The sequence below is a fragment of the Peromyscus eremicus genome, chromosome 2 (genome assembly GCF_949786415.1).
Source record: "Peromyscus eremicus chromosome 2, PerEre_H2_v1, whole genome shotgun sequence".
Taxonomy (NCBI): domain Eukaryota; kingdom Metazoa; phylum Chordata; class Mammalia; order Rodentia; family Cricetidae; genus Peromyscus; species Peromyscus eremicus.
The window spans coordinates 115795045-115808894 of record NC_081417.1 but is presented as its reverse complement, the minus strand read 5'-3'; the positions used below and the strand labels follow the sequence as shown (position 1 = coordinate 115808894).

General features: G+C 46.0%; 1 protein-coding gene across 1 annotated transcript in view; it reads right to left on the bottom strand.

Annotated features, from left to right (window-relative positions):
* The window catches only part of Ak4 (adenylate kinase 4), a 61657-nt gene that overhangs the window by 22439 nt on the left and 25368 nt on the right, over positions 1-13850 (bottom strand). Inside the window, exon 2 of the mRNA XM_059254578.1 lies at positions 687-806. Within this exon, the coding sequence (XP_059110561.1) occupies positions 687-806 (120 nt within the window). The remainder of the gene's footprint in view (positions 1-686; positions 807-13850) is intronic.

The following is a 13850-nucleotide window of genomic DNA, read 5'->3' as shown; positions in this document are numbered from 1 at the left end:
AGGTGTTTTAGGCAGGCAAGGTAACAGCTTTACATAGTTAAACAAATGCAACATAAGAATGCAACACATCTTTGCATCCTTAAACAAATATTTCACAGCATAAAAGAATAGAATACATCTTTAACTAATATTTCCCAACAATGGAACGGCTGGATCCTAAGAACACACAGCACATCACTGCCCCCAAAAGGCCCCACTCTATAATCCATTGGCCTAGAACTCACTATGATAGCCCAGGCTGGCTTACAACTTGCTGTAAATCCCCTGCCTCAGCCTTCCAAGTGCAGGGATAAGAGGTACACACACACACACACACACACACACACACACACACACACACATTCAGCTAAGGCTACCATTTTTATAATCACCTTCCTCTATAACCAATATAGGATATCTAGACAACCCCGGTGAATGAAAACACCTCTTAATTTAAGATGGTACACCCAGTGTGACCTCATCACAGACACCGTGGAACTAAGGCAATGGCTGCGGCTTCCCTCAGGTCAAAGCTTTCACAGTAATGGTCAGCGGGCAGAAACTTCTGAAGAGGTGTCACCACACTGGGTTTCCATGTTGCCAAATGATAATGTGAAATGGACGACAGGTCTGGGAGAGGGGCCGCTGTAAAAACTATGAGAACCATCAAGGGTGCTAAAAGCCCAGCCTGCCCATGACCCACTTACCGTCTAGCAGCCAGTGTTCGGAGCTCCGGGTCTCCAGTTCTGACACCATTAGGCGTGTGATCACATGATCTGGAACCAAAAGACCTTTTTCTAGGTACTGCTTTGCCGTGTCACCAACTTCTGTTTAAAAGAGAAGGGGGAAAAAAAACACTCAAGAAGGCTTCCAAGACGGGTGTGTTGGCACGAGCGCTCAGCACTCAGGAGGCAGAGAGGCAGGAGGGTCAGAAGTTCAATGTCACCCTCAGCTCCCAGCAAGTTCTGGGCCAACCTGGGCTCTATGAGATCTGTTTCCCAAACCGTGGGAGAAGTTAAAACACTCTTGACAGTTTTTAGCCTTTTGGCTCCTCATCCATGACACGGCAGCGAAGTTGAAAGGAGGTGTAACAGTGTTTTAATATTGGTTCTTACAACGGGACTCTGTTGATTATTTAATGCCTGTAGACTATAAAAAGCAACTCTTAGAGATATCACAGGCAAAAATACAAGAAGAAGAATGGCCAAGATTAAAATGAGGAGAGAGATGAGACACAAAGAAGAAGCACTGGAGGTAAGCCACAGCCTGGGCACCAAGGAACCAACAAAGACAAAAACAGGAACAAGTGTTCACCAAGCATAGTGCTGCATGCCTTAATCCCAGCACTTGGGAGGTAGAGGCAGGTGGATCTCTGTGAGTCCCCGAGGCCAGCCTGGTCTACAGAGTGAGTTCCAGGACAGCCAGAGCTACATCGTAAGACACTGTCTTGAAAAAAAGCTCAAAAATCCACCCACCCCACCCCATCCCACCCTGTTCACCCTCCCCCCTTAAAAAAAAAAAAAACACAACCAGGTGTTCATCAGGCAGTGCAGGAAGACTGGAGAAGGCTCAACCACTCCCTGGGCGATCACAGGGCAAGAAACCACTCCAGCTGGTGCATGACTTTAACCACAGCACTGGGGAGACAGAAGCAGGCAGATCTCTGAAAATGAGGTTGGTCTGATCTACAAAGCAAATTCCAGGCTGGTTAGGGTTACCGTTAGACCCTGTCTTAAAAAAACAAAACAAACGAACAAACAAAAAACACTACATAGGTAGTAGGCATGATAGTCCACACCTATTATCCCAACACTCAAGGTAGAAGGATCAAGGGTTTAAAATAAGGCTATGTTAGAAAGACCCTGTCTCTAAACGATAACACACACACACACACACACACACACACACACACACACACACACAAATTTGGTTTTATTAGTGGAAAGGATGTGCGTTTTAAAACATACTTCAGAGAAAAACAGCTTCTTATATGTAGGAACCATTACATAAGACTAGCAGACAAAGGACTAGTTAGGTTAAACCTACACATTTCTAAGAACTGAACATTTTTCTACAAAAATGAAGTCCTCTGCTGACCAGGGATCTGAACTAACAGCCACATACCCACAGGCAGGAAGTTCTTACAAAAACACAAAAGCATGCAGGCGAGACGGCTCAGTGGGGAAAGGTGCCTGCTGCCAAACCTGACCACCTGAGACTTCAACACCCTGGGACCCACGGGGTGGAGAGAACTGACTCCAGCAAACTGTCCCCTTACCTCCACTCATGCTATGGTACATACCTGCACACTAGGATGGATGGGCAGGTGGGCAGGTAGGTAGATAGGTAGATATTTAATATTAGCAGTGGGGGAAATGCCTAAGAAGTACAGACAGATATTTATAGACAGACAAAAGAAGTAGAATATCTGAGGATATTACGAGGAAAATGCCTGAGAAGTATGAACAGATAGACAGAATAAGTAGACTATCCAAGAATATTACTAGGACAACGCCTGGGAAGTATTTTGGCCCCGCTCTCCCCTCGAATTTGTGCAGACCGGTTGCCTCCCCAGCTGGAGTCTATACTCATTCCCATCCTCAAGTGAAGCACCAACCACAGGCTGTGGAAGTCTCCATGTCACTCAATCCTACTAATGTAGGTTGGCTAAAAACACAGGTCCATGTGGGCTACCCAGCCCCAGCTGATACATCTACAACACAACCCCTCCACCTGAGACTCGGGGAACATCTCAGGAGAGGGAAGACAGCTAAGAGCCAAAGGAGCAGAAGTCTGCTGTAAGATTGTGCCTTCCAACGTGACAAGGAAGCCACACCCACGAGATCTGGACAATACAGCTACCTATAGGTAAGACCCGAACAGTGAGATCTCCAGTTGACTAACTCAGATGGGGAAAGCTTTTGGAGCCTCACACATAGATGAAGAGTTACAAACTTATAATGACTGATGGGAGAGGGAGAATTAAATCTTCTCCAACTGTTTATCCAATACCAAGGGGTCAGTCCCCAAAAGCAAATACATACAAACAACACTAAAATAGAGTCAGTGGTTCTATTTGTATATTCACTCATTCTTGTTTTTTATTTACAAAGGAGACAGGGTGTCTCTATGCAGCCCAGCTGTCCTATAACTCACTACATAGACCAAGCTGGCCTCAACTAGAACTCAGAGATCCACCTGCCTCTGCCTCCTGAGTACACCACCGCTCCTGACCGTGTATTTGTGTGCATGTGTGTGTGACAATAATAAAGAGGCCATGAATTTGAGGGGGTGATGAGAGAGATTAAAGGTGACAGAGGGATGGAGTAAATGATTAAATTATATTAATTTAAAAAGAAAACACAGGTCCAAGCCAGGTATGGTGGCATATGTCTATAACCACAGCTGTTGGAGGATTAAGGCAGGAAGAAGACAACATGGAGGAAGAAGACAACATGGAGGCTACCCGGGCTACAGAGACCCTAAGATTTGTAGCTATGGGCATCTGAGATGGCTCAGTGGGTAAAGGTACTTGCTGTCAGGCTTAACCAGCAGGGAGATCTGAGGATCCTTAGGACCAAAATGGTGGGAGAAAAGTGATCCCCACAGGTTGTCCTCAGACACACTTCGCCACGGCACGTATACGCACCTGTGCACATACAAATTTTGAAGGAATCACATTTATTCAACAAGTATTACTATGTGGTGGGCAGTACTTTGGATATACAGCAATGAAGAAAAGCTCCAACTTATTGATAACAACATGGAGAAGTTTCCCTGAGAACAATGACATCTGTTAGCTGAGTACCTAACACACCACAGCACTATGCTTCAGGGAGTCTTCCTGCTCTCTGTCCTAAGATCCTCACCTCCAGAGATGAGATGTGATGGCTTCATTGGCATAATTCACACACCATAAAATTTCCATTTCATGACACACCACCCTGTGACTTTTAGTACATTCTTAATGTTGTACAACTGTCACCAGAGCTGAATTAAGGCTTCTGTTGCTGCTGCTACTGCTCTTTGCAACTGAACACATCCATGACCTTGTGTCTGAAAGGTGAGCAATCCACCACGGGTGAGCATTGGCGGCAGTTCCTAATTTCAGAAAGTTTTATATCCCAGAAACAAGTTCTATGCCCATTAGCAAGCCCAACTCCCTCCTTCCAGCACTGCCTCCCTCTATAACAAATCCTTTCTGACTCCGTATACACGCACTCACGTGCACACACGTGTGCCACATAGTGAGGAGAGAAGAGGAAGAATTAGTTAGGGGAGAGGAAGGGGCAGAAAGACAAAGACGACAGACTGGAATTTAATTCAATACCGTATCTTCATGGTGCACGTATGAATGCACAAAAACCCTGGGAAAAGTAAATTTTACTCTAACAAAACAGAGCTCCTATCCCAAAGACAAGGCTGAGGCAGGAGGATCATGAGTTCGGTGAAGAGGGGCGGGGAGAATGATGCTAACAGGGTTGGGGATCAAATTCAGTTGGCAGAATGTTTGCTCAGCACACACAAGTCCCTGGATACTATCACACTGGGGTGTAACACCTAGTGTGGTGGTGCACGCAGGAACCTCAATACTGAGTGGGCAGAGACAGAAGATAAGTTCAAGGTCATCCTTGGCCATGGAAGAGACTGTAGGTCCGTCTGGGCTACCCGAGACCCTCTTAAAGAGCTATTGTCACATATCCCAGATAGCATCTTGTTCAGAGGAGTTGAAACAATGAGAACGACTAAGAATAAACGGCTGGCTAGATGACTGCCGTGTATGTAAATACTGGCAGTGCTAGGGGTGAACCCAGAGCTGTAGCCAGAAGTTTTCCTGTGTCCCGCCTGGCCCACAGTTGGGACAAATCTCTCCCCGTTAGCTCGGGTTTATTACTGACTAGCTCTTACACTTAAATTAACCCATAATTCTTATTTGTGTTTAGCCATGTGGCTTTGTACCTTTTCTCAGTTCTGCCTTGCCATCTTGCTCCCTCTGTGTCTGGCTGGTGACTCCTGACTCAGCTCTTCCTCTCCCCAGAATTCTCCTGTTTTCCCCACTGGCCAATCAGTGTTTTATTTATCAACCAAATCAGAACAACACATATTCACAGCATGCAGAACGACATCCCACAGCACAGAGCCTCACAGATGTGGGCAAGTACACTATCACTGGGGATTTTACGCCCCACCACTGGCCTAGTCCTAAAGAGAAGAAAGAGGGAAGGAACAGAGAAGGCACATGGGGGGCACATGGCAGGTATTCGAGGCACCCAGCATACATGGAGAAACTTCAAGCACCCAAAATGGAAAGCATACCAGTAAGACATGGGACCACATTTGGAGGTGACTCTGAAGGACATGGCATTAACAAAGGTCACTCCCAGACCCAAGACCAGCTACTTCAACTGAGGGACTTGGTACAAACTCAAGTGTGGGGAGGGCCCTCCGTAGAAAACAAAGAACTTCAGGGAAGCATGGCAGAGCCCTCAACAAAGAAGGTGCATGTCACAGAACAGGACAATGACAAAGGAATGGGAGGCTGTGCCAGCCAAGCATAAGACAAAGGCCTGGCACAAGATGCAGAAGGGAAGGAAGCAGCCCTTCGTCTGTCCCTTGAGAGAGTACCTTGGCTTGGTCCAAACCAAGCTTAAAATAACCCTGTGGAGACTTTAGCACTCACTCCAACACGCAACTGACAGAAGGGTCCAAGTGCAGCACACTTCCCCAACTATTTCAGACATTGTGGCCTCCCTCTGAAGGATGACAGGCAACATGTCCACTGCCCTGACACAACACATGACCCGTCTCTCAACCTCCACCCACCACAAAGACCCACCACCTTCAGAATCTGCCCATGAAGAAAGTGCATGAGAGCAGAACACCTTGTCACAAGACAGGTCACCCCAAGAACTGTCCCTGCACCTGACCTAGTCAGGTAACTTAGAATAAAAAGTACTCATTAAAAAGCTAATGACAAGCCAGGCGGTGGTGGCGCACGCCTTTAATCCCAGCACTCAGGAGGCAGAGCCAGGAGGATCTCTATGAGTTCGAGGCCAGCCTGGGCTACCAAGTGAGTTCCAGGAAAGGTACAAAACTACAGAGATACCCTGTCTCGAACCCCTCCCCCCAAAAAAAGCTAATGCCAGCATTTTAGATGAATTACAGAGCTGATCCAACTTCCCAAGGAGTCCAAAGATTGCTTGCAGGCGCTCTCACTCTCTCTTCCCTCCCTCCCCCCCCCTCCACACTAGGGGGGATGCCAGATAGATAGAGATGGGGTATCTCTAACACAGACTGGCCTCTAACTAGAAATCTATGTACTTCATTCAACCTTTTCATGTGTCAGGATTAGAGGCTGTGTATCACCTTCCTGGCATTTTTTTTTTTTTTAACTTCAAATCTACAGAGCTTAAGCCAAGTGGCTCATCCTTCCAAAGTTCATACTTCCAAGAAAATTTCGTTAGCTCATGTGTTTGGGGTTTTAAGGCTGCCCACATTCATGGAAGCAACTAGTAGATTATTGTGGTTGAGTATACCACCACACAGCCAGCTGCAAATGGGCAGCATGCAGGACTCATTGTGAATATTCCTAAAATGAAAAGAAAATGCCTTTTTGGAACTAGGGAAGGCGGTGTATAGGGGGCACTCTTCAGAAGGAGCTTGAGAAACACAGAAACTCGGGAAGCTCACCCCACAACTACCTTTTTAATACTGTCACCTAAAACACCGCAGAGTCACTCAACACTCAGGGAAGAAATGAGTTCCGAATAATAGGAGTAATTTCAGAAGGATGTGGCAGTCAAGGGAACCCATACTGTCTGGGGCTGGTTGCAGTTGTTGGTCTTATTGCTTGAATAACATGTGATTGCACTAAGAACTCATTGAGCTGGGATGTGATGGATGCCAGGCCCTGCACCAGCCTACTACTCTGTCCCAGTGCTTCAAACTTTCAACAGCAAAATGCCATGGCAATGACTGTCAATGGGCAGAAAATTTAAGCCAGTGATTACCGCAATTAAATTACAAAGGCCATATATAGTGACACACACCTATAACTCTAATACTTCTGAGGCAAAGTCAGGAAGAATTGCCATAAGTTCAAAGTCAGCCTAGTATATATACATGGCGAGTTCCAGGCACCTAAGGCTACACAGCAAAACCCTGTCTCAAAAAGACAAGGACTGGCAAGATGGCTCAACCACTAAAAGCACTTGCCACTGAGCCTGACAACCTGAGTTAGATGCCCGGGATCTACAGAGTGGAGAGAACTGATTCCCTCTAGTTATCCTCCATCATAGCCCCTCCAAACTTGGGGGTGTGGTTTTGGAAGATTTAGGTAACACATCCTTGCTGTAGGAAAGAAGTATGTCACGGAGCGCACGTGTGCACTGGGAGTGGGGAGCAGACATTACAAGTTAAAAAGCTCACCTACTTCCAGTTTACTCTCTGAGTATGCCTGTGGCGGAGGATGTGAGTTCTCAGCTTCACGCTTCCACCATGCCTGCAGCTTACTGGCCATGCCTCCTCGCCACAGACTCTCATCTCAATAGAACCTTCTAGAAGATACCTTGGTCATGTTTTCTCACAGCAACGGAAAAGTAAACCAATACAATGCTCACTTGTCTTTTATTGGCAAAATCCACTTTTCTTCCTAAAGAACCTGGCCAGTTACACAAAAGTTAAAAACCACACAAAATTATTGTAATGATGAGTAACATCTGGCAAAATTTTATGGAAAACCAAGATTATAAGACATAGGGCAGTTGCTAGCAGGAACAGGGGTGGAAAGGGGACATTTAAGAGTTACCTAATGTTCTATTTCTTGGACTAGAAAAGAATACATAACTGCTGCCCCCTCCTCTCTCTGTCTTTGTTCTGACCAAGTGAGAGCAGACTGGCTTCAGGAGACAAGCTAGTCAAATGTCTACCAGGCAGCAACTTCCCACGATGCCTGGCTGGGTCCCCAAAGACAAACTTTCTGAGCCCATTCAATGCCTCTGGGAAAAGATTTGGCAAGGAACCAATTCCTTCCCAAGGCTGCACACCCTCTAAGTACCAAACACAATGTGGAAGGGACAGAACTAGAAGAAACTGGGGTCCCCAAACTATAGCTTTGTGGTCCTAAAGACTAAATTCTTCCTCTTTCCATGTGCAAGAATATTTAAGCATTACTCGAAAATTACTGAGTCCTCCTATAAACTGTCCTTCATATTACTTTGCTAAATCTCTTCCAATAAGAAAATACACTTAGCCAAGCATGGTGACACATGCCTTTAAACCCAGCACTCAAGAGTCAGAGGCTGGAGGAAAGCCAGCCTGGTCTACATAGAGAGTTTCATGACTACACAGAGAGCCTGCCTCAAAAAATTAAAAACACTTAAAAAGTGGGTCACGAGGAGGGAAATGCTCATCATATAATATATACATGTCTGAAAGCGTTAGAAAAAGATATTTTAGAAAATCTTGGATTGAAGGGGTTTATTGCCAAGCCTGATGACCTGGGTGTGATCCATGGAACCCATGTGATGGAGAGAACTGGCTCATATAAACTGTCTCTGACTGCCACAGTACCCAAGTGCATACAGAACCAACCACAAATAAATAATGCCAAGCTGAAGAGAAGTTCACTCATGGGGGGGAAAAAAAACAAGCATGGCAGCATGTGTCAGTAATCTCATTGCTGAGGAGGTGGTGACCAGAGGCTTCCTGGAGTTTGCTGTCCAGCCCATTTAGTTTTAATAAACCAGCCCTAGGTCCAAGTCAGAGATTCCGTCTCACAAAACAAGGTGGACTACTTACTCTTGTGAAATGACACCCACACTGACCCCCAACCACCCTTGTACAACACACAGAAATACTGCATGTCCAGGACCAAGGATGTACTCCATCTGCGGAGAGCTTGCCTGGCAGGCAGAGGCCTGAGTTCTATCTCCCAGGACAAGCAAGACATGGTAGTGCATACCTGTAGTCCCAGCTTCAAAGGTGCATGTGGGAGGATCAATCACAAGTTCAAGGTCGTACTTCACTACAGAATTTCAGGCTAGCCAGGGCTACGTGAGCCCCTGACTCTAAGAAAGGCTGTCAAGGCTGGGGAGATGGTCTAGTGGATAGAGCGCTCACCACGCAAGTGTGAAGAGCAGAGTTCCGATCCAAGCATCCGCATAAATGGCTGGATGTGGTGGCCAGCCTGTGACTGCCGAGCTCATCAAGAGACAAGACATCCCTGGAGAATTTGGCTAGACCAACCCTCATCAGGAAGCTCTGGGTTCATTCAATTTGAAGGCCTGACTCAAGTAAAGATGGCTAGAAATCAACACTCCTTGTGACACCTTCATGCACGTCTACACACGTGAAGAGGCACACATTTTACCTACACACGCGCGCACACAGTCAGGTTGGGCATGGGGTGACCCATACCTCCAATTCAATCACTCAGAAGGCTGAGGCAGGAGATCATCATGAGTTTGAGGACAGCCTGGACTACAAAGTAAGACCCTGTGTCAAAAACAAGATAAACAAGCCCAAGTCCTTTAGAGGTAGAAATTCTTAAGTCATTTTGGCACTTAACCCAAATGAGTCTTTTTTTTTTTTTTTTTTTTTTTGGGTTTTTCGAGACAGGGTTTCTCTGTATAGCTTTGCGCCTTTCCTGGAACTCGCTTTGGAGACCAGGCTGGCCTCGAACTCACAGAGATCCGCCTGCCTCTGCCTCCCGAGTGCTGGGATTAAAGGCGTGCACCACCACCGCCCGGCCAAATGAGTCTTTTGAGACATCCAGGACGCAAGCTTTGGTCGGCCTCGCTTAAGAGAAGGCTTTCCTTCCTTGGTACCACAAAGACTTTAAATTGCCCCCCGACACTTGCTACTGAAAGCTATGAATAAAATTCTGAGTCTACTGCAATGTTCAACAAAGAACATACACCCTATAGCCAGACTGCCTGAGTTCAAGTCTCAGCTCACTGCATAAGGGTATTAAGACACTTGCTCCTGAGTGCCAGTGGGGGCTCAATCCAACTTACAAGAACTCACTGAATCACAAATAATTCTCAGTCAGCACTATTCCTAGCCTCTTGTTTTTAAGGAAGAAACTGAAAAAAGTAACTTGCCCGGGGGGGCTAAGTAGCTAAGAGTACTTGCTGGGCAATCATGAGGACTGGAGTTTGGATCCCAGCACCCCTATAACAAATCAAGAATCCCACAAATGCCTTTAACTCCAAAGTCCTCTTCTTGCCTTCAACGTGTGCATGTGTGTGAGCCAATGAAATGGCTCAGCAGGTAAAGGCATATACCAAGCCTGATGACCTTTGTTCGATTCCCAGTACCCACATGGTAGGAGAGAAGAACCAACTCCTGTAAGCTGTCCTCTGATCTCCACGTACACTGTGACACAAAACAGGGCCATACGCATGTAATTTTAAAACCTTTTTTTGAAACAAAATCTTTAAAAAAAATAACTTGCTCAATCAAAACAATTCAGTCAATAAATAGCAAAGACGAGACTCCAACTCAGGCAGGTTGGCACGTTTTTTTTGTTTGTCTATCTTTAAACCTTTGAAAAGGTCCCCAGTCTATCTGAGATAGTCTCCCATTGCCTAGACTGCAGACTAGATGGTTTTGGAAGTCACTGTTCAAGTAGAAGGGATACAACCATGTCAGCTCCTTGGTTTCTCATTTCCACTTGTCCAAATCACTGTCACTCCCCAAAGCCTCCACTGAAAACCCTACCTGCAAGGCTTCCCCTCACCCTCCTCTTCTACTTCAAACTAGGAGCACCCTCATCCTGCTGGGCATGGTAGCACATTTAGAAGGCAGATGCAGGTAAATCTACATATCAAGTGCCAGGCCAGCCAGGACTACAAAAGAAAAGAAAAGAAAGAGTACCCTCATCAACTCCTGGCTAAGCCTAGTCCCTAGGGAGACTAGAAAGAAGGATGTTCCAGCCGGGCGGTGGTAGCACACGCCTTTAATCCCAGCACTCAGGAGGCAGAGCCAGGCGGATCTCTGTGAGTTCGAGGCCAGCCTGGTCTACAAAGCGAGTTCCAGGAAAGGCGCAAAGCTACACAGAGAAACCCTGTCTCGAAAAGAACCAAAAAAAAAAAAAAAAAAAAAGAAGATGATGTTCCATTGGGCTAAGTGGATGGGCAGTCCAAGCTGCAGTACACGCCCCACCCCTCAGCCCCACATAGGTCTGTGAACCCACCTGCCAGTGTCTGTAGTCTGCACACTTGCCTGCCACCACAGTACACCTGCCAGGACCACAGTTGACTCAAATATTATGACTGGCCAACAAACCCTAAGGGTCCTCCTCTCCAGCACAGGGATGAGGGTGCATGCCACCATACCTAGCTTTTCATGTAGATCCTGGGGATCCAAACTCAGGTCCTCCTGCTTACATAACAAACACTTTACACCACCCAACCCACAGCTGACTTACGTCAACAGTTCAGAGCTGCCTCATCTGCACACAAAGAATGAAACATTTTATCTATGACAAAGCTTTCTTTAAACACCATCTTCTAACCCAATTCTTTGGCAAGCTCTGAGATTACTGAATTAAGCATTCTTTCACCCACGTAGATGACATAAAAGGGCATTAAGTGCATTCTGTCAATCTCACAAACACTATTTCAGGCCTGTACAAACTAATGTGGAAGATTACCACAGGTTACCCACATCTAGAGCCGGACCACAAGAAGCTCTTCTTGGAGCTGACATTCACCAACACCCACAAAGTGTTTGTGTCCACTCTTAAAGATCCTAAACTCTTTTTTGGTTTTTTGAATCTCTGTGTAGCTTTGGTGCCTGTCCTGGATCTCGCTCTGTAGACCAGGCTGGCCTCGAACTCACAGAGATCCGCCTGGCTCTGCCTCCTGAGTGCTGGGATTAAAGGCGTGCGCCACCACCGCCCGGCGATCCTAAACTCTTAGGACTCCCATGTATCGTCCTAAAGATACACCTACCACTCCCAAACTAACATGTAGTTGCCCAGGGTTCTATTTGACAGCACAAAGAAAGCCCAGCTGCCTCTCTCCGGCCTGTGCCGCCTTCTTCTTGGTGTCTGCAAGACACAGATAAGGTTTACCTACAAAATCCCATGCCAGGAGACTCTCGGGCTTTTCTAAAAGAACATGACAGAGGTTGATTTATAAATTACAATTTTTAAAACTTAGAACTCAAGAATTTAATCCTCTTCATTCTTATTTTAGGACATCATGTTATGTTAAAGATCCCTGTGGGACCGAGTCATGCCTCCGTACCTTCCCATTGAGGTACAGGCTTAGGTGACATTATTTAGGCTCACTGAGGGGGTAGGGGTAAGAACACTGGTATTTAGCCAAAGAAAGCTATTGGACTGTGTTGCCTGTATGGTAAAATATTCAGTTATCTGAATCTATTCAATCATTTATTCCTCAAAATCAGGTCAATGATAAAAGAAAATTTGTTTTTTAACCTACATTTAAGCCAAAATATATGAAATCACTATATCACTTAAAATTAAAAGAGAAAAACTTGTGATTCGCATCCCACCAATGCCTTTTCAAAGATCGGGATGATTTCAGAATGCTCAAAGGAGCAAAAATGACCCAAGGACTGTCCAGCTGAGAGCAGCAGGCATCTGGGTACATGATTCTGATTCCAACTCTCTGCCCAAATGGTCAGAGTAGATACTGTCACTCATTAGATCCTCAGATTTTCCCATCTACCTGACACATTGATTATGGAAATTTAGATCCTTGGACATTGAATGAAAGTTGCAGGGTACTACCCACTTCCACCCAAATAATTCCTCAAAGTACACCAGCTTCCTTTTATCCACCGAGGTTCCCACGATGTGAGAATGAATTTAATGACTAAAGAGTCTGTTTTCATGGGCAGACAGGCACCAACCACTGTAGCCTTCTGGATTCATGGCGTGGAGTTGATTAGAACTCAGGCCTCACACAACTGGTGTCTCTTTAAAGTTCTTCCCACTGCCTGGAGAGTTTAGGGCTGGTGCTTTGCTGGGCCCCTCCCCTCTTCCTCTCCAATCAGAATGGAAATTTTCATGCACTTGAAATAAGTATTTTGTAGTCTGGGCCCAAAAATGTGTCAGCAAAGAGTATGTTCCTCTAACAGCCAAGGCATCAAGACACAGGGAAAACAGCCAGGATTCTGGACAGTCCATGGCAGACCATGACTGAGAAGGGATCCAACACCAAGCACAAGAGGCTCCTCTGCAGAGCCTCCTCCCATAGCACATCAACCATTTGACCTTCCCTATCAATTTGATGAACACAACAGTACAAGCCCTCATTTTTAAAAAACTTAATAAATCATAAAGATGATAGAATTGCATAAGCCAAGCAAATGCAGATGTCGATGTCCTGAGTATTTCTTGGCCCAGGACCAGAACACGTGTCTTCATAAAACACAACATGAACATCTGGTGCGGTACCACACGCTGCCTCTCAGGCAGTCAAGAAAAACAGAGGCAGCAGCAGACTGCAAGGAAAAAGATAAGGACAAACACCCTGGAAGTCAGCCAGAACGTGAAGATGTGTATGTAGGTCCACAGTACTGAAGCATCTTTTCAGGCTCACGCCTGCACATCAGCCTGGTCCCCATCACACCAGGCACGACAGTCCTGAGAAGTGGGATTATACTTCCTGGCCCTCTCGGTTTTCTTGGTTCTTTGGCAAAAAACCAAAGAACAGCCTCCCCTGTGTGTAACCTGATCCCAGTCCAATGACTACCCCCATTCAGAGGACACTGAGGAATTTCATTTTTAATCTGACCCAAAGTCATTCCTGGCCATGGCAGCAGGCTGACAAACAGTTGGCAGGGCCACCCCCTGAGCAGGGCACATCTTGGCTGTGGATCAGCAAGAGAAGCCA